This window comes from Orcinus orca, chromosome 11, assembly GCF_937001465.1.
Source record: "Orcinus orca chromosome 11, mOrcOrc1.1, whole genome shotgun sequence".
Classification (NCBI taxonomy): Eukaryota; Metazoa; Chordata; class Mammalia; order Artiodactyla; family Delphinidae; genus Orcinus; species Orcinus orca.
In genome coordinates this window covers 45,246,224-45,263,690 of record NC_064569.1, presented here as the reverse complement: position 1 = coordinate 45,263,690, position 17,467 = coordinate 45,246,224, and the positions used below count along the sequence as shown (strand labels likewise).

Genomic DNA, 17,467 nt, shown 5'->3' with positions numbered 1-17,467 from the left:
AGCTGCTGAAATGGTAGTGGGCAGTGGGGGAAGTAGGCACACTCAGGCTCAGGGCACCCAGGACAGAAGCTCTTCACTAGAGTCCTGGTTTTCTGGAGTCCTACCCACCCCATCTCTCCTCCTTTTCCTAGTCTCAGGTCACTGCTTTCTGTCTCCAGCTACACACACACACACACACACACACACACACACACACCCCACTCCCTGTCTCCATCTCTGTGTCTCTGTCTCTCATTCCGTCTGTATCAGCCTCTGCCTCTGCCCCTGTCTCTTCTCCATCTCTGTCTTAGGTCTCTCTGCCATCCTTGGCAGGTGAGGAGTTTTTGAGGACTGCCTCCTGGTAGACCCTCTCCTGGCCATCCTGGCGGGCAGAGGGAGGATGCTGACTGGAGGGGTGTGTGTTCCAAGCCGCAGCTGGGGGCCCCTCTCGTTCTGCCCAGGATCTTGAGGCGACAGGCAGAGAATCAGTGGCTCCCCGGGGGCGCCAGATGCGCGGCTGGCAGAAGGAGGGAGTGAGGGGGTGGGGCTGGTGGTGGTGGGTAGTAGGCAGGCGCTGGGGGAGGGAGAGGAGCCGGCTGGAGGAGGGTAGAGGGGGTGTGGCAGAATAGCCCAAGGGAAGGAAGTGAGAGGCTGGGCTGGGGTCCGCCTGGAGGTGCATAATTAGTGTACTGGGGAGGGGGCTGTGCTGGGCTTGAGGATGAGCTGCGCTGCAGGAGTGCATACGCCACCTGGTGGACAGATGAGGACACAAGCCTCCCTCTAAGCGATCAACAAGGACGCCCCCTTTCTCCAGCAGGATCGCTCTGCCCTGGGGCCCTAGGGAGCCCGGGAGGCAGTGGAGGATAGCAGAACTGGCTTGGAAGCTGAGGCTGGAGATGGCATCTCAGGCCTAAGAGGGAAGGGGAGGGCTCCTGTTTCTAGAGGTGCTTGGACCCATAGCTTCCTCAGGAAAGGAGGAATAGGCTGAGAAGGTTAAACCAGGGAGGCAGGGGGAATGAAAGGCAGCGCTCCCCCCTTGGGCTTGGCAAGGGTCCTTCAGACGTTTAAAGCTGCCATCTCTGAGCATATTTGCTACTGTGGGGAGAGCGGAGCTCTAACCCTTTCTCAATCTTGGACCATGTAAAGCGGCGTGACCTTCTGCAAGAGGTTCCCTTCTCTGACCAGGGGCTGAAGTAGACCTGGTACCCCCTTTGGTTGTAGCAGTCCTTTCCTATCAACCCCTGGGATGTGAGATGTGTCTGTTGGTGGACCGTGGGGCCTGGAAAACTGGTCTTCCCAGCTTTAGCTTCCGAGGCCCTCCTCCTCCTGAATCCAGGGTTCTGACTCTTGGCATCTGATTAATTACCCTCCATGAAGTGTGAGATGTCGGTGCTTCAAGAGCAAACTTAGAGAGAGCTGTATGGGACCACCCTGAAGGATTAGAAAGCCGTTCAAAACCCCAGTGTGTTCATTTCTTATTGTGGGATTTCTCACTGTGGGAGATAATTTTGGGTAGGGGTGGCAGTGTTGTCCCATAAAAGTGACAATACAGAGAAACAGATCTTGGAGTTAGTGTCCTAGAGCCAGACAGAACACATGATCCAGAGAGGTGAAGTCACTGGTTCAAGTTCACACAGCCAGGAGAAGCAGGTCTTTCTGGTCAAGTCCAGTGCCACCCACTTCCCTGCCACAGCCCAATGAAGGCGGATGGAGCTCCAGAAGGGCACTGAAGACCCGATGCGCAAGCCTCCCTCCAGCACAGAGCATGGCTCCCTCTGGTGGCTGGAGCATGAAAGCACAGGCCAGCTCCCAGAGTCTCACACTCAGGTAGACACAAACGGCTTTTTTTCTTTTTCTTTTTTTTTTTTTACAGTTTTATTTATAACAATATCTGTGTTATTTAGTTGTAAAGGAATTCAGCAAAAATTATTAAAACGTTCATATCCCCAAAACGGGGCTGCCCGCTTGCCCTTCCTTGGTGTGCCCCACTTCCTCCTCATCCCCAGGGGAGGGGAGCCTGGGGGAGTGTTTACCAAAGAAAGTCTCCAGCCCTGGGAGCCACAGTGGGGGCACTGGAGAGGGGGAGGGCCTGTCTGGTAGGGATACTGAGTGTGGCCATCTCAGAGGTGCCCCTAGAGTAGGGGCTGGGGCATGGGATGGCCTCCCCCAAGAAGAACTAAAAAACTCCATCCTTTCCTTCCTACCTCAGCCGGAGCCAAGTCTTCCAGACAAGGGCAGCAAAGGACTCACCCGCCCCAGAATCCCAGAGTCAACCCTCAGGGAGCTGGGAGGGGTGGGGGCGATGAGGGGGGAGAGCCTTGACGAAGTGTCTTGTACAGGGAGGGGGAGGCAGCACCACCAGCTCTCCCAGTGGGGCTGCGTTTTTGGTGGGAAGGTGGGAGGCAGGGCCCCCTTATACCGGTAAGTTGCAGGGGCCCCCTTCCTGCGCCCCCTCCCGGAAGGCAGCATTGGGCGGGGTGCTGAGGAGCAGGCAGGAAGGAGAACGGAAAGAGATAATACTGTGCCCGCTTGCTCGCTTGCTCACTCACATATAAAAAGTAATTCCTTCATTTTTACATTTATACATCCCAGCAGGGCTGGGGAGGGGTTGGCGGGGTAGGATGGGGGCTCCTTGAAGGACTTCTCTGGCAGGGGGCAGGAGGCTCTCTGCAGAAGTCCGATGGTGCAGGATCCTATGCCAAGGGGTCCCCTATCTCGTCCTCAGGGCCCCGGCCCAGGAGTTCTCGCTTCTCATCCGTGCTGGCCAAGGAGTGGCGGCTGCCATGACCACCCATATAGAGTGTGGCGTACACGGGGTTGGTGAAGTTGGTGGGCTGCAAGGCGACAGAGCGGTCAGGTGGGGCTCAGGGGCTGGGCTCTGTGGCCCGGGTACCCCATCCCCACCTCCATTCCATCATCCAGCCCAATACCCTTGGTCACCCCACCCACAGCCCTTTGTCCCTGTCCTGGAAGCCTCCTCCTCTGTCCTCCCAGCCCACCTTGTCAGGGTCCAGGGCGAAGTCGGCATCCAGTAGGCCCCCTACATCATCAGGCTCCCCGCCTTCGTACATCTTATACGTGGGGTTCCCAATCTCCACGTTCATGGCCCCGTTGGTCATCCGCTGATGCTGGAAGCCCTTAGCCCTGGGAGGAAGAAGGAGGTTGGGGGCAGGGATTCTAGGGGGATATGGCTCTAGGGTGGTAAAATCATGGCCACAATTTTCCAGACCCCCCATAACTCACCCTCGGACTCGCCGCTTGTACCAGAACACCACTCCTGCTACCAGAAGCAGCAGCAGCAGCAAGAGCAAAGGGATTAGGATGGAGGCCATATCTAGAGGGGAGGAGGTGGGAAGCTCAGTCTGAAAGGCCTGGGAGGCACAAAGCCCTCTGTCCCAGGTCCCGGCAGCCCTGCCTCCCCAACCGCTGCCACCTACGTCCAGGCTGCTCTTGGCCGACCACGTGCTCCTCACACCGGGGTCCCGCCATGTGGGGTGGGCACCTGCAGACGGGAGGGGCGGAGCTGAGGGGGCATGTCGTCCACAACCGTGGCTGACGGGGAAACTGGGAGGGACCGCAGGATTCTGCTGGTCCAGCTCAGACTCGGGGGAGGGAGGGATAATCTAGGCCTCAGTGAGGCACAGGCCCAACTCACTGGCACTCGGGCATCATTTTGCTGTTCATGGTGCAGGAACCGCCATTGCTGCAGTGGCCAACGCAGGTCAGACAGCTGGGGGCCACCCGGCCATCGGAGCAGCTGCAGGAAGGAGTGAGAGGCTGGGCAGGGCTGACGGAGGGCATCTGAGATGCTGGGGAAGGGGCGGGGCGGGGCTGGGAGGAGTGGGCCGCGGGTGGGACAGGGCGGGGCCCCACTCACTTGCAGGTGACATCCCCGCTCTGCTTGTTGACCACGCAGGCCCCGTCGAGACAGCGGCTACACTTGTTCACCTCACACCTGGGCCCCTCGAAGTAGGCGGTGCAGCGGCACTGCCGGGAGCCGTCAGCAGCCATCTGGCACGTGCCGAAGTTCTCACAGTAGCCAGAGCACTGCCCTGTGGTTTGGGGGGTGGGAGAGGAGGTGCCTCGAACGCCACCCTCAGGAGGGTCCCCCAGAGGTTGTGGGGGGCAGCTGCCCACCTGAGGGGTCCCCCAGGCCTTTTGGGTGCCTCCCGCCTCCTCCTGAGCCCCTGGCTGCCCCCACGTCACAGGCTCCAGGATACAAAGATGTCCCGGAGCATCCTGACAGGGCACTGCTTTTGCTTGAATAATCCCGATGCCAGAGGGCTCACTACCTTGGTGGGGAGTGTGCTGACCCCTCCACAGGGGAGCACTGGCAACTTGGGCCTGGCTGGGCCGCAAACGGCCTCTCTCCAGAGAACTCGCACCTGTGACATCAACCTACGCTCTCAGACCCCCAGCTCCACCGTGCCCTGCCCCAGAGCCCAGGGACGGCTCACTCACGGTACTGGCAGCGGTCGCCCAGGAAGCCAGGCAGGCATCGGCACTGGGGCTGGTTGCCCTGGTTGACGGTGCAGGTGCTGTTGTTGGCACAGTACCCCGCACACACCTGCTGGGTGCATTTGGGGCCCGTGAAGCCTGTGGGGCACCGGCACGTGGGCATGCCTGGCGGGAGAGGATGTGTGAGCGGGGCTGTGGCCCACTGAGCCGCCCTGCCCTGCTGCAGGGGAACAGGGCTGGGAGGGCCTGGGCGGAGGGCAGACGGCAGAGGAAAGCAACACGGGGCTGGGGGCAGGGGTGAAGTAAGGCCGGGCAGGGGCTGGGGATTTGTCTGAGTGCAGGCGGCTTGCTGGAGGGGCTGGGGGCCCAGGGGCCGGGAGGAGTCCCGGCAGGAGAACTGAAGGCCATACCGGAAGGGGAGGCAGCACACGTGCCCCCGTTGCGACAGTGCTCCCAGCACTGGTCCAGCTCACACTTGTCGCCCGTGTAGCGGGGCTGGCAGCGGCACTTGGGCTGTCTCCGTGCATTGAGGAAGCAGCTGCCACCATTGAAGCACTGCAGGTTACAGGTTCCGGGCCGAGGAGCTGCAGGAAGGATCATGGCGGGGGGTGGAGAGCCGGGGGGTGGTGAGGGGAATTCAGGGGCTGTAGGGAGGAGGGCTCTGGAGCACGGGACGGGGGACCGGAGAGGGGCGTGAGCATACCGTCCGGCGGGGGCGTTGGCGAGGGCACGGCCACACAGGTGCCATTGTCTAGTCTCTTCCCATTGGGACAGGTGCAGACAGGCCCACTGGGGCTCAGCAGGCAGAGCCACTCGCACTTCTTGCGGTCACAAGGGTTGGTCACTGCAGGTGAGGGCAGGGGTGGGAGGATGCTGAGCCCTGTGGACCCAGCACCTCCCCTGCCCACCAGGACCTGAGGCTGCAGCTTGGAGACTCGGCACCCCCTGGCCTTCCCTGCCCCAGCCTGGGCTCTCCGTCTCCACTCACCTTCAGGCTGCTTGTGCTGGTGGTACAGGACCACATCCGAGGCGTGGCTCAGGCCCCCCGTCAGGTTGATCAACGGGCTATGTCCAAACTTATGGATCTTGAAGACACGATTATTGATGTAGGTGACGCCATAGATGTAATCCTCAAAGACATCGATGCTGAAGGGGTGACTTAGGCCTGCGGAGGGGTCAGAGGGGACTCAGGCCCTGGTCACACTCTCCAGGACAGTGGGCGCCAAGGCTCCCAGGTACCTCTAACTCAAACATCCCAAAGCAAACTCTCCTCAACCTGTTCCTCCTGCTGTGGCCACTACTGGCAAAAGGTCCCATCAGCCCTAGACGTCTGGGGTCAGGGTCAACTTCTGCTCCCTCTTCTCACATTGGCTGAGTTCCTATTATTACCCATATTGCCTCCACGCAGCTCAATACTCTTTGGTAGAATGAATGAATGGAAAAGTGGCCCAGAGGGTCAGGGTGAGCCTCAGGCCTGCAGGACTGGTGCAGGGGGTGTCTGGTTGGGAGGGGCCTGAAACGCACTGCAAGATTGTTGAGGGCCAGGCTGAGGAGGATGGTAGGTGCTAGGTGAGGCCTTGGGCTCAGAGGGGAGGACAAGGGCCCGAGGCTGCTGGTGGACTCTGACCTCGTTTGCTGTCAGCAGCCACGATGGGGTCAGTGCCGTTGAGCCGGATGCTGCCGATGACTGAGAGTTTGGCATCCGCCCAGTACAGACGTTCATTGTGGTAATCCACGGCCAGGCCTGGGGAGCAGAGAGCACTGTGAGGGCCCAGCCCCCTGCCCCAGGCTGGGGGAGCAAGCAGGACTGTCTCCATGTTTGGGACAGTTCCACCCTGTTCCCATGATCACTCCCAATCACCTCTTCTGGGAAAAGCCTCCACAACCCATCTGTCCCATCCCAGTCCAAGCCTCTTCCCCTACCTTTTGTGTGGCCCCAGGCTCAGCGAGCCTACCCCTCCCACATCCCCTGCCCAATTCTGCACGGACCTGTGGGCCATTGGATGTTGTCCTGTACCAGTGTCTCCCGAAGGGTCCCATCCATGGCTGCTGTTTCAATCTTGGGGTGGTTCCCCCAGTCTGACCAGTACATGGTGCTGGGGAGGGAGAAGGAGTGAGTGTGGCTAGGACCTGGGCTCCCACAGGAGGCCACTCAAGGTGGGCACAGGGCACAGAGACTGCTGGGTACACAGAGAGGAGGGTGTTCTTGTCCACCTCCTCCAGAGAGAAGTGGGGGGAGTCAACTTCCTGACCAGGTTAAAGATCTTTTACTCTAAAACCACACTGTGCTGCTCCAGAGTCGTCTAAGTAGGCAGAGCTGCCCCCTGGAGCAGAGGAGAAGCCCAGAAGCTGGCTGCCCGTGACAGCCAGCCAAGTGGAGGTCAGGCCCCACCTGAGCAGGCCAGCAGGACCCCAGGCAGCGTCAGGGAGGGCCAGGGCTGGGCGCAGCCTGGAAGACCCAGGGGCCTGCAGAGGACTCTGACCTCAGGCTGGTCTGGGAGAGGAAGGACAAGCCGGGGGATGCTGGGCACCCACCTCCAACCCAGGGGCTTCCTAGCCCCAGCCCAGATGCCTCTCCCCAGGACCCCTGCCCACCCCCTCAGCGGGTCCACCACGATGGCGTGGGGCTCGTCAATCATGCCGGAGATGAGCGTCTTGCGGTTCTCGCCCTTCATCTGCGCCACTTCAATCACATCTCGGCCCGAGTCGGTCCAATACACGTTCCCGGCAACCCAGTCGATGGCGATGCCCCTTGGCATCTTGAGCCCTGAAATCTGGATGAGGGGGTTACAGTTTGAGGCTTCCACCTTTTGTCTTCCTGCCCATTGTCCAGCCCCCTGACACCCGGTCAGCCTGTCCCTGCTAGATATTGCGACCCTGATTTATTGAGGAACAGAGTAAAGCCCAAAGAGACGAAATAGGTTAGTAAGATGGAATAGGTTAGCTAGTGGGCTGGCTGTGACGATCAGGAACTGAACGTGGCTCTGATGCTGCTGGCCAGGTGCCCCCTGTGCCCTGTCGCCTCGGGCTGCCATGCGGCAGAAACACCTACTGACAATGGGGCTGCTCTGTCTACCTGCTGTCCGTGCCTCATGACGTAATCCGGAGTCTGCCCTGCATGCCAGCCTCACCCTTTGGCCCTTCCTCTGTCCTCTGCAAACTCTGCTCTGAACAGTCTGCTTTTTGGAGTCTTCCCACCCAGCCCGTGCCTCCACGTAGGTCCCACCCCAGGCTGGGTGCTCACATTAAGGTGGGTGACACCCCGGTCAATCTGTCGCCGGTGGCGATTGGAAGTGGTGGGAGGCGCAGCAGGTGGCAGGCTGCGGTAGGAGATGGTGCCCGTGTGCCAATTGGTCCAGTAGACGCGGCCAGCCTTGACATGGACATCCATGGCATCGATGCGGACACTCTCGTCACCCTGGAAGGCCTGCTCGTAAGCCGAATGGGGGTGACTGGGGAACAGGCTTCGGATCTCGTTGTCATCAGCGATGTACAGGACCTGATACTCAGAGCCTGGAGGGACAAGAGACCAGATGTTGGTGGGCGTGAAAGGTGGGGCTGGGGGCTGCTGGGCCTGGTGCTGGAAGGAGCCGCCGCAACGTGCTCCCCACCCAGCCCAGTGCCTTTCACACTAACAATGTCTCTTCTCCTAATCAAACCATCTGACCCAGTCAGAAGCCTCTGTCATCCTGCCCCAGAGCCAGGCTTGAGGACTCTAGCCTCAGCCCCTGGAACTCCCCTCCCCTCCCCTCCTCTCCTCTCCTGAGATGATCTAGTGTGACCTGCTGACCCTCCTCCTCCAGCCTCATGGACTTCTGCCTCCTCGTGGCCTCTGCTAGCATCACCACGGTCCCTGCTCCACACTGATATCTGCTTGCAGGTGCACACACATGTGGGGGTGAGCATGGCCACGGAGGGGGGCAGGTGTGCATGGGCATCTGCGTGCACTTGGGCACGTGTGGTGGGGTTGTGTGTGCACAGTGTGTGTGTGTGCCTGGGTGTGCATACATGGATGTGGGGTGTGTTTGTATACAGGCGTGAGGAAGGTGCAGGTGTGTGTCAAAGCATATGTGGGTGTAGAACTTACATGTTCTCACCAAAAAAAAAAAAAAAAGTAAATACGTGAACTGATGGATGTGTTAACTCGATGCAGGGGGAATCCTTTCACAAGGCGTTTGCACATCAAATCATCACCTTGCACACGTTAAATATCTTACAATTTTGTCAATTATACCTCAATAAACATGAAAAAAGCATAATGGGAATAGGCAAGTGGGGTACACTTGGCTCTGTAAGTGTGGTGATGCCGCCTGCGTGCTCTGCCCCCAAACTTCCTCAGCCCCAGGACCTCGGGCCCCTGCATGGCTGCCAGAATGGAGTGCAGAAAGCTGTACTGAGGGTCTGGCATTTCAAGCTTGGGCAAGGGTGCTTGGGGGAAAACACGGCGTTCCAGGTCCCGTTTCTTATCCTGGCATTGTAAGCCCCGCCCCCTCTCTCGTCCTCTCCCAGCTCCCACCTTCCGCCTTGCAGGTGTTGTGCGTCTTCATGAAGTTGCGCGCGCAGCTGCACAGGTGGCCGCCCTTGGTGTTGTTGCAGAGCTGTGAGCAGGTGCCGAAGCGCAGGCATTCGTTTATGTCTGGGGGTTACACGGGAGGGTCATGGAAAGTCTTGCATCTGGGGCTTCTGCCCTCCCCGCTGGGCCCCACCTTCCTACCCTGGCATCCAGGCTGGCCTGGCACCGTGTGGAAGCCAGAGCGGCAGGCACAGTACGCGGCTTTCTCGGTGCGCACGCAGCGTGCCTCATCCCCGCAGATGCTGGCGTTGGCGGCGCAGCTGGTCAGCTTGGGGTCTGCAAAGACAGAGAGTCTAGGCCTGGGCTTCGGCTCTCAGCCCCTCCCGGCCAAACCCCGCCCCAGCACGCCGGGTCTCACCGATGCTGCAGCCCTCCTCGTCAGAGCCGTCCCCGCAGTCATCGAACATGTTGCAGCGCAGCGAGGAGGAGAGGCAGTGCTGGTTCCGGCACAGAAACTCCTTCTTGTCTTTGCAGTGGGGGGTCTGGGCTGTGGGCGGCTCTGGGGGAGGGCGGGGCTTGAGGTCCTGGGTATTTACCACCCTGCCCCCTCTTCCCACTGGAACCCCCAGTCAGTCACGGGTGGAGGGGGTCCCAAGCCTGGCTGTCAAGCTTCAGGGGAAGCTGGTTAAACATCCAGATTCTCAGTCTCCACCTCAACACCTTCCTCAGGGGCTTCTTTCCCAACAAGACAGGGCCTCCAGGCTCCCGGCAGTGGATCCTCCCCTCTCCCGGTGAATCGGCTCAACAGATGATGAGCCCACCTGGCCCAGCCCCACTGCCTGCAGCACCCCCACTCTAGGCGCCTCAGGCTCCCTCTTACTGGCCCCCTGCTCACCACAGTCCTCCTCATCAGTCCCATCCCCGCAGTTGTCCGTGCCGTCGCACTGGCGCCCGATCCACAGGCAGACGCGGTCGTTCTTGCAACGGAAGGGCCGGTTTGGAGGGCACACGAACCTGGCTGCAGCAGCGAGAGGAGACAAGTCAGAATCAGCCTGGGAGGGGGGGCGGGGGGGGGCCGAGGGCCACCGGGGTGCGTCAGAACCCCGCCCACGCCCCGACAGAAGCCCCGCCCCCGCCTGGGAGCCCCGCCCCGCCCCAGGAGCCTCACCGCACTCCTCTGGGTTCTCGTCTGAGTTGTCTCCGCAGTCGTCCTCGCCGTCGCACTTCCACGCTAGAGGCTTGCACAGGGTGTTGTTGCACTGGAACTCGTCCAGGGGGCAGGTCCGCACTGGGCGTCAGGGGGAGCAAAGAGTAAAGAATGAGCCCAGAGCCCCAGGCTGCTGGCGGCCCGGGTCTTGCCCAGACCCCTCCCTCCAGGGGCAGAGACCTAGAGGGAACACGGGGAAAGCGGTGGTACCACCAGATCGAACCCGAGTTTCCTAATTTTCTACCAGCCGGGTAAGCTGGGCAGAACTGCCTCCTCTGGTATTTAGGGGAGAAGAGGCATTTTTGGGGAAGTGTCCAGAGGAGTCCAGAGAGCCCTCTTTCTCTGGTGGTGTGGCAGGGCTCCGGGGCCTACTGTAGTTCAATGGCAGGTACACTCAGCTGGGAGTCAGGAGACCTAGGTTCCAATCCCTGTCCTTAGCCCACCAGCGCAGAGCTAGTATATCGGCCCTCACTGCTCCAAGCGCCAACCTTCTCTCACCCGGCCCGCCCACTGCCCCAGGAAAGGAAAGTGAGCAGGGACTTTACTTCTCAGGGCAGCTGACTGCTGTGTTGGAACTTGTGGGATGGGGCCTGGGTGGACACAGCCCACAGGTTTCTGCTGGATTTCAACCCAACTGGCTCCTGATTAAGTGCTATTGCGGGGTGGCGGTAGGGTGGGAGGGCTGGGGAGCCGAGCTGGAGGGGCTCACCGCCAGTGCCGCAGGCTTCCTCGTCACTGCCGTCCATGCAGTCAGCATCTGCATCACAGCGCCAGCGCAGGGGGATGCAGTGACCACTCTTGCACTGGAACTGGTCCATGTCACAGCGGGGGGTACAGTCTTTCTGTGGGCGCAGGAGCAGCATCCTGGTCAGACCTGGGCACCCCTGCAGGCCTGCCCTGACTCTTCTAAGGCCATCCCTCCCTCCTTCTGGTCTCCCTGCCCACCTCGTCTGAGCCATCTGCACAGTCATGATCCCCATCACATTTCCAGCGCCCAGCGATGCATCGGCCATTGGCACAGGAGAACTCACTCTCAGAGCAGGGCCGAGGGGCTGGGAAGGACAGGGGAGAGACAGGCCCCAGAAGGGTGGGCATACGGACTCAGCCCTCGAGAGCATCTCCAGCCCTTGCAGAGCAATATCACCCATCCCTGAGTCCCTGAAGGCCACCGTTGACTGGCATAATGACCAAGATGCTCAACTAATCCTGGGCAAGCCAACTGGCTGCCCTCATAGGACCGGTCAGGCCCAGAGGGCACTCACACTTACCCGTCTGGGCAGACACATGAGAGAGGGCACGGGTCCCTGGCCCTGCCCTCAGGACAGACTGTGTGTGGGGAGGGCAAGGGAGGGGCAAGACCACTAAGACAAGCACCAAGGTTTAGGGAGAGGCCAGTAAAGGAGGATGGGCTGGCACAGCACGGGGACAGGTGGGCTCTGGGGCAGCAGCAGGGGGATGTGGTAGGAGCACGGGCACATCAGAGACACCTACCTCTGCAACCCCAAGAGGACAGTGTGAAAATGGAGAGAAACATGAGATGAGGTGAAATGGCACAAACTCAAATACACAACATGGAGCGGGGTGGGGTGGGGTGAGGCGGGAGGGAGCTCCTGACCCCCAGCCCTGGGAAGCAGCCACCTGCTCTCGTGCAGCCTGGTGGCGGTGGGGCAGGGGCACTGAGCGGGGAGGTCTCCTGGGGGAGGACACCTGCTGGGCCGGGGGGGACGGGGTAGGGGACATACTGCAGCTCTCCTCATCGGAGTTGTCGCCACAGTCGTTGTCGTAATCGCACTGCCAGCGGCCCGGCACACAGCGGTTGTTCTTGCAGCGGAACTGGTAGGGCTCACAGGTACGCTCGTCTAGAAGAGGCAAGATTGAGGGGCAGTCAGGGATAGAGCGGGGGGCAGACGTCAGGGCCCCGGAAGGTGCGGTCAGGATGGCCAGGAGCGGGAGAGTGGGCATTCCAGCCTGACACAAAGGTCAGCAGTGGGAGTCCAGGCTGCGTTCTGAGATGTGGAGTCTTTGGGGACTTCTGGGGCAGGAGGGACACGAAAGGACAGAGCTGCTCTGGGGAGGGGATCGACAGGTCCCATAGGGTGGCCAGGTGTGTGCCGATGAGGTGCTGGCAGGAGTGGGGACGGGAATTAGACAGGAGTAGGACCCAGGCGGCAGGCAGCCCCAGCCCTCCCCGTCAGGTGCCTTTCCCTGGAGCAGGGCTGAGGAAGCTCACCACACTCTTCTTTGGGCTCATCCGAGCCGTCCCCGCAGTCGTCCTCTCCATCACACTTCCAGCGCGCCGGGATACAGCGGCCCGAGTCCTTGCAGCGGAATTCGTCCACTCCACAGGTCATCTGGGCTGCAAGGGGGTGGCCCAGTGATGAGGGGGAGGCTCCTTTCAGGAATGCACTGTGAGGGTGCGGTCTGGGTGGGAGCGGCCACCGAGGGGGGTCACACGTGGGGGTGGTGGGAGCAGCAGACACTGTGGAGGGAGGGTGGGCTCCAGGAGACTCACTGCAGTTGGCGGGCTCGTCACTGCCGTCCACACAGTCGTTGTCCCGGTCACAGACCCAGACTCGGGGGATGCAGCGCTTGGTGATGGAGCACTGGAACTGGTTGGGGGCACAGGTCACCTCGGCTGCAGGGTTGGGGAGAGAATGAGGACCTGCCCATTCCACCTCCCCCGCACAGTTCAAGATCCCCATTTTCTCCCTCTCCCAAGCCCTGGCCTTGTCCTGGTCCTGCCAGCAATTTCTTGGGAGGAAGGAAAATCATCTTCAACTTTGGTGATTTTGTCTTCTGGATCCGCACATCTCTACGACGTGCATAATGATTTTACGAGCAAACCAAGTCACACCCCATATAATTTATGTTGCTCATCTAGTAACATTACTTGAGAGCAGCACGACCCCTAGAAGAAGCAGGGGCTAGATTTCAATGTGAATCGCGTTTCCGTGCCCGTTTTCCACCACCCCCCTCCCTGCCACCACCCGGGGCACTCACGGCAGTCCCTCTCGTCCTCCCCGTCTCCGCAGTTGTCCTGCCCATTGCAGCGGAAGATGCCGGGAATACAGCGGTTGGTGTTGGTGCACTTGAACTGACTGGGCAAGCAGACGTGGATGTCTGTGGGGGTGGCAGGAGGGGAGGGTAACTAACGGTGGGTGCAGGATTCGGGAGGGGCGGGGGCCCACTCCCTCGGGGGGAGAGCGCAGGCCCAGGGCTGGAGAAGCAGGAGTCCAGCCTGGAGAGGTGGCCGCTGTGGGCTGGGCCTCCTTGCCCTGGGAGCGCAGTTACCAAACCCCCAAATCCCGGGGAGGACGAGGCGGGGCGGGAGGGCGGCCCTTTACCGCAGTTGGCCTCGTCACTGTTGTCTTGGCAGTCGTTGTCCCCGTCACAGATGAAGGCAGGGTTCGTGCAGATGCCCGTCGAGCACTGGAACTGCCCTGGGCGGCACTTGAACTCGGCTGCCGGGAGGGGAGGCTCAGCGTCAGCAGGGCCGGGGGGCGGGCCACTCGGGGCCTTGGGAGTCAGGCGGCCCTGACGCAGGGCCCTCTTGCCACCCCACCCGGGCACTCACGACAGTCCGGGGGCTCGTCCGAGTGGTCCCCGCAGTCGTCCTCCGTGTCACACTTCCACCAGAAGGGGATGCACTTGTCGTTCTTGCACACAAACTGGAGGGCAGGTGGGGGCGAGAGGGGTTGGTGGGGGTCTGGGGACCTCGGGAGGCTTTCTTTCGAGGGGCCGGGATGTCTCAAAGAAGCAGGGGGGTCAGGTATCTTGGGGGGAGGTTGAGCTGGATGGGAGGCTGGGGTGTGGTGAGCGCAGGAAGGCCAGGCGAGGGGGCATCTGTGTGGAGGTCGTGGGGGGGAGTCAGGGTTAGGGGGTGGGGTGTTTGTGTGAGGTGACGGGTGTAAAAGTATTGCTGTGGGGAGACAAGAGGTAGGCAAGAAATGCGGGGGTGTTAGCGTGGGAAAACCAGATGTGTGAGGACAGTAGGGCGGGTGCTGGGGTCCCAGGAGGAGTGCAGGTAGTGGTGTGGGAGATCGGGGAACGAGGTATGGGGAGCGGGGTCTGGGGAAGAACCTCACCTGGCTGGCTGTGCAGTTGGACACACAGTTGCGCCCATCGCCGCCCAGGTAGAAGTTGGTGGGACAGGCACACTTGTGGCCGCCCCCGGGGGACAGCAGGCAAAGGTTGCTGCAGCCGCCATTGTTGACCTTGCAGGGGTGGTTGGGCACTGCCAGAGGAAACGTGGTTAGAGGGTGGCGGACTGGCCCAGTGTATGGACCACTGCTCCCTGGGCCGCCGGCCTCTGGCGGGGCGAGGGCAGTGCTCACTGGTAACACGTTTTCTGGTCTTCCAAAGGCTGCCTGGCCCATCTATCCCGGGCAGAGGTGGGATGGGTCCAGACCCTGCTCTTTCAGGAGGGAGCTGAAGCCAGAGATAGGAGAGGACTCTGCTGAGGTCCCAGGATCAGGCTGGACCCGAACCCCACACGCTGCCTCCCCTGTGCTCTCCCCCTCAGCTCTGGCCTGCCTGCCTTCGGGGTCTGGCCTTGGTGGTCTCCACCCAGACCTGCTCTACTGGACGGCCTCAGGGCCTCGCTGCTACAAGGTTCTCGGGCTGGACCCCAGCTGGACTGTAGCTCCCGAGAGCCAGAACGTAGCCTGTCTACAGGCCTCCGAATCTCCTGGTGTCTGCAGGCGCTGCTTGGTCAGCGCTGGGGGAGGGGTGGCCTGGCAGCCCTGCTGAGACAGTGGGGCCCCGTCCCACCGCAGGGGCCCCTCGTGCCTGGCTCAGCGGGGTCGGCTCTCGGTCCTCGGCCGCTTACCGTCAGGCTGGCGCAGGGCGTGGAAGACGTGCAGGTCCATGGGCCGGTGCAGTGTGCTGATGAGAAGCGTCTTGTTGGTGCCCGTGGTCTTGTGGGCTCTGTTGATGGACTTTGTCTCCCAGTCGGTCCAGTAGACGTAGTCCTCGAACAGGGTCAGGGCGAAGATGTGCGGTATGTCCTGGCTCAGCACTGAGGGCGGCAGGGGGCCGGGGGACAGGCCGGGCAGCCGGTCAGCACCGAGTAGTACTGGGCGCCTTCCCTACTGGGCCCTTAACCCCACAGCAGCCCTGTGAGGGGGGCACTAGCCCAGCTCCAGCCCCTGGCCGCACAGCTGGTAAGTGGCAGAGCTGAAACGCAACTCCTGGCCTGTCTGACAACAGGTTCCTGCTCAAATACACTCTACGGTTCCCTGGGAGGGAGTGGGGGCGTCCTGGGTACGCCAGCCCCAGCCCTTCTGCTCCCACCTTCCTCGGGGCCTGTCATCTGAAACTGTGCGTGGAAAGGTGCCTCTCTCTCTCCTTCCCGAGGGAGCTGGTGGATTCCTCATGCCTGGGCGGATCCAGGGGGCATACCCTGGGGTGCTCTGAAGCCCCAGACCCCCGGTGGGTGGTGTCCTCAGACCATGCCCTCTGGCTTTTAAGCCTACTCTTGCCCCAAAGGCCTGATCCCCTGTAGCTTCAGAACCCCCATCCCCACTAGGTCTGCTGTGCCTGGGCAGCCTCACTGGCACACTGACCGACGTGGCGATTGGAGCCATCCAGGCTGGCAAACTCAATGTAGTCCTCACGGGCGTCGGCCCAGTAGATGCGCTCGGTGACGTAGTCCAGGGTCAGGCCGTTGGGCCACGTGATCTTGGTGTCCACGATGACACTGCGGCCAGACCCATCCATGCCGATCCGGCCGATCAGTGAGTGGTCCCCCCAGTCTGTCCAGTACAGGTACCTGTCAGGTGGGTGAGCAGTCAGCCCTGAGATATCCAGCAACTGGTCCCACCAGGAGCCTGCAGGGAGGCTGGGCCTGGACGCCCGAGTGTACCAGCTGCTTTCAGAGGCTCCCCCACCCCTCCTCGCCCACGTACCCATTCTGCACGTCCACCACCAGAGCCCTGGGCTCACGGAGGCCAGAGCTGACCAACACCGTGCGATAGGCCCCGTTGAGCTTGGACACTTCGATGGTGTCCCGGCCTTTGTCACACCAGTATAGGTTGCCGCCGACCCAATCCACAGCCAGCCCGTCGGGATTGCTGAGGCCCGTCCTGTGCAGCACCTGCGGGCAGGGGCAGGGCGGAAGGGCCCTGGGTGAGTTGGGGCAGGACCCTCAGCCGCTCTAGGAGCACAGTGGATGGAAAAGGCCCAGCCCCGGGCATGGTGTCAGCCCAGGCTCGAGGATAGGGGTCTCTGGATGAGAGAGACCACAACCCAAACACCACGGTGCCTGGGAGCACAGGTTTAAGGGAGGTCAGACAGGAGGGGAACTTACTGCTAATTAGGGAAAGAGAGACGGGAATCTCCTAGACCTCGCTCGCTGGGCTTAGGGGAGAGAGGAGTAAGGACAGGCAGAGTCCTGCAGTGACTCAGTGTGGAGCGGGGAAAAGGAATAATTCAGTGGGGTGGGTGGGAAGAAGGGGAGATGGCCTTGAAGCAGAGAGGGCCCCCTGGGCAGGGACACGGGCTGACTCTGCGCCCAGCCTCACCTGGACGTTGCTCCCGTTAAGGTGCATCCTTCGGATCATGCTGCCCTGCGTTGTCACGTCTGTCCAGTAAATCATCTGCTCTCGGTAGTCAAAGTCCAAGGCGACAGCGTTGTTGAGGCCCTTGGTTTGGGGGGTGAGCAGAGGGGTGACCGAAGAGTCAGGACGTGGGCGGCGGGAGAAGTCAGTGGGGGGATGGCCCTGGGCCCGAGTGCGGAGAACGGGGGGCTGTACTGGGTGAGGGACGTAGCTGTGGGTCTGGGGAGGCAGCGGGGTGAGGAGGGCGGGTCTGGCACCTGCTTAAGCAGCGTGTAGTTGGAGCCATCCAGGTTGAGCTTGCGCAGGTAGTACCGGTTGGCGAAGATCAGAAACGGCTCCTCGTCTGGAGGCACAGGAGGCCGGCTCATTCTAGCACCCCCGTCCCCAGCCTGCCTTCAGCCCTGCCGTTCCAGCCCGCCCGCCCCAGCCCCTGGCTGCCTGCCAGGGCCAGCGGCACACCCTCTAAGCCCCCGTCTCACCAGTCACAGCTTTGCAGCTGTGGGGGTCGCCGCCGCGGGGGGCGTAGCCCTCCACGCACAGACACTTGTAGCTGCCGTGGGTGTTGATGCAGCGCTGGCTGCAGGGGAAGGTGGTGCTGCACTCGTCCACGTCAGCGCACGTCCGGCCGTCGTCCTTCAGGCGGAAGCCGGGGCGGCAGCGGCACTGTGGGCACAGGGAGCCTGGGGTGGGCACGGGCAGGGGTCTGGGCCGCCCCAGGAACTGCAGGCCTCTCACCTCGAGACCGAGGGTCAG

General features: G+C 61.6%; 1 protein-coding gene across 5 annotated transcripts in view; it reads right to left on the bottom strand.

Annotated features, from left to right (window-relative positions):
* Nucleotides 1-2,017: 2,017 nt before the first annotated feature.
* LRP1 (LDL receptor related protein 1) overlaps nt 2,018-17,467 on the bottom strand; it is a 79,060-nt gene continuing 63,610 nt past the window's right edge. For 4 of the 5 annotated variants that reach the window (XM_004276518.3, XM_033440411.2, XM_033440410.2 and 1 more), the window contains 34 exons: nt 17,194-17,377; nt 16,972-17,057; nt 16,679-16,798; nt 16,064-16,251; nt 15,722-15,927; nt 14,986-15,174; nt 14,243-14,391; nt 13,732-13,825; nt 13,502-13,618; nt 13,158-13,277; nt 12,670-12,792; nt 12,388-12,513; nt 11,900-12,016; nt 11,103-11,209; nt 10,867-10,999; nt 10,119-10,238; nt 9,846-9,968; nt 9,369-9,509; nt 9,152-9,286; nt 8,954-9,073; nt 7,682-7,950; nt 7,033-7,211; nt 6,427-6,533; nt 6,065-6,181; nt 5,426-5,602; nt 5,141-5,281; nt 4,848-5,021; nt 4,441-4,602; nt 3,857-4,031; nt 3,635-3,736; nt 3,417-3,481; nt 3,223-3,313; nt 2,979-3,123; nt 2,018-2,813 (listed from right to left, as the gene is read on the bottom strand). In XM_004276518.3, the coding sequence (XP_004276566.2) occupies nt 2,673-2,813; nt 2,979-3,123; nt 3,223-3,313; nt 3,417-3,481; nt 3,635-3,736; nt 3,857-4,031; nt 4,441-4,602; nt 4,848-5,021; nt 5,141-5,281; nt 5,426-5,602; nt 6,065-6,181; nt 6,427-6,533; nt 7,033-7,211; nt 7,682-7,950; nt 8,954-9,073; nt 9,152-9,286; nt 9,369-9,509; nt 9,846-9,968; nt 10,119-10,238; nt 10,867-10,999; nt 11,103-11,209; nt 11,900-12,016; nt 12,388-12,513; nt 12,670-12,792; nt 13,158-13,277; nt 13,502-13,618; nt 13,732-13,825; nt 14,243-14,391; nt 14,986-15,174; nt 15,722-15,927; nt 16,064-16,251; nt 16,679-16,798; nt 16,972-17,057; nt 17,194-17,377 (4,743 nt within the window). In that variant the 3' untranslated portion in view covers nt 2,018-2,672. Of the gene's footprint in view, nt 2,814-2,978; nt 3,124-3,222; nt 3,314-3,416; nt 3,482-3,634; nt 3,737-3,856; nt 4,032-4,440; nt 4,603-4,847; nt 5,022-5,140; nt 5,282-5,425; nt 5,603-6,064; nt 6,182-6,426; nt 6,534-7,032; nt 7,212-7,681; nt 7,951-8,953; nt 9,074-9,151; nt 9,287-9,368; nt 9,510-9,845; nt 9,969-10,118; nt 10,239-10,866; nt 11,000-11,102; nt 11,210-11,899; nt 12,017-12,387; nt 12,514-12,669; nt 12,793-13,157; nt 13,278-13,501; nt 13,619-13,731; nt 13,826-14,242; nt 14,392-14,985; nt 15,175-15,721; nt 15,928-16,063; nt 16,252-16,678; nt 16,799-16,971; nt 17,058-17,193; nt 17,378-17,467 lie in introns of those variants that run through there. The other variant, XM_033440412.2, reaches the window with a different exon arrangement.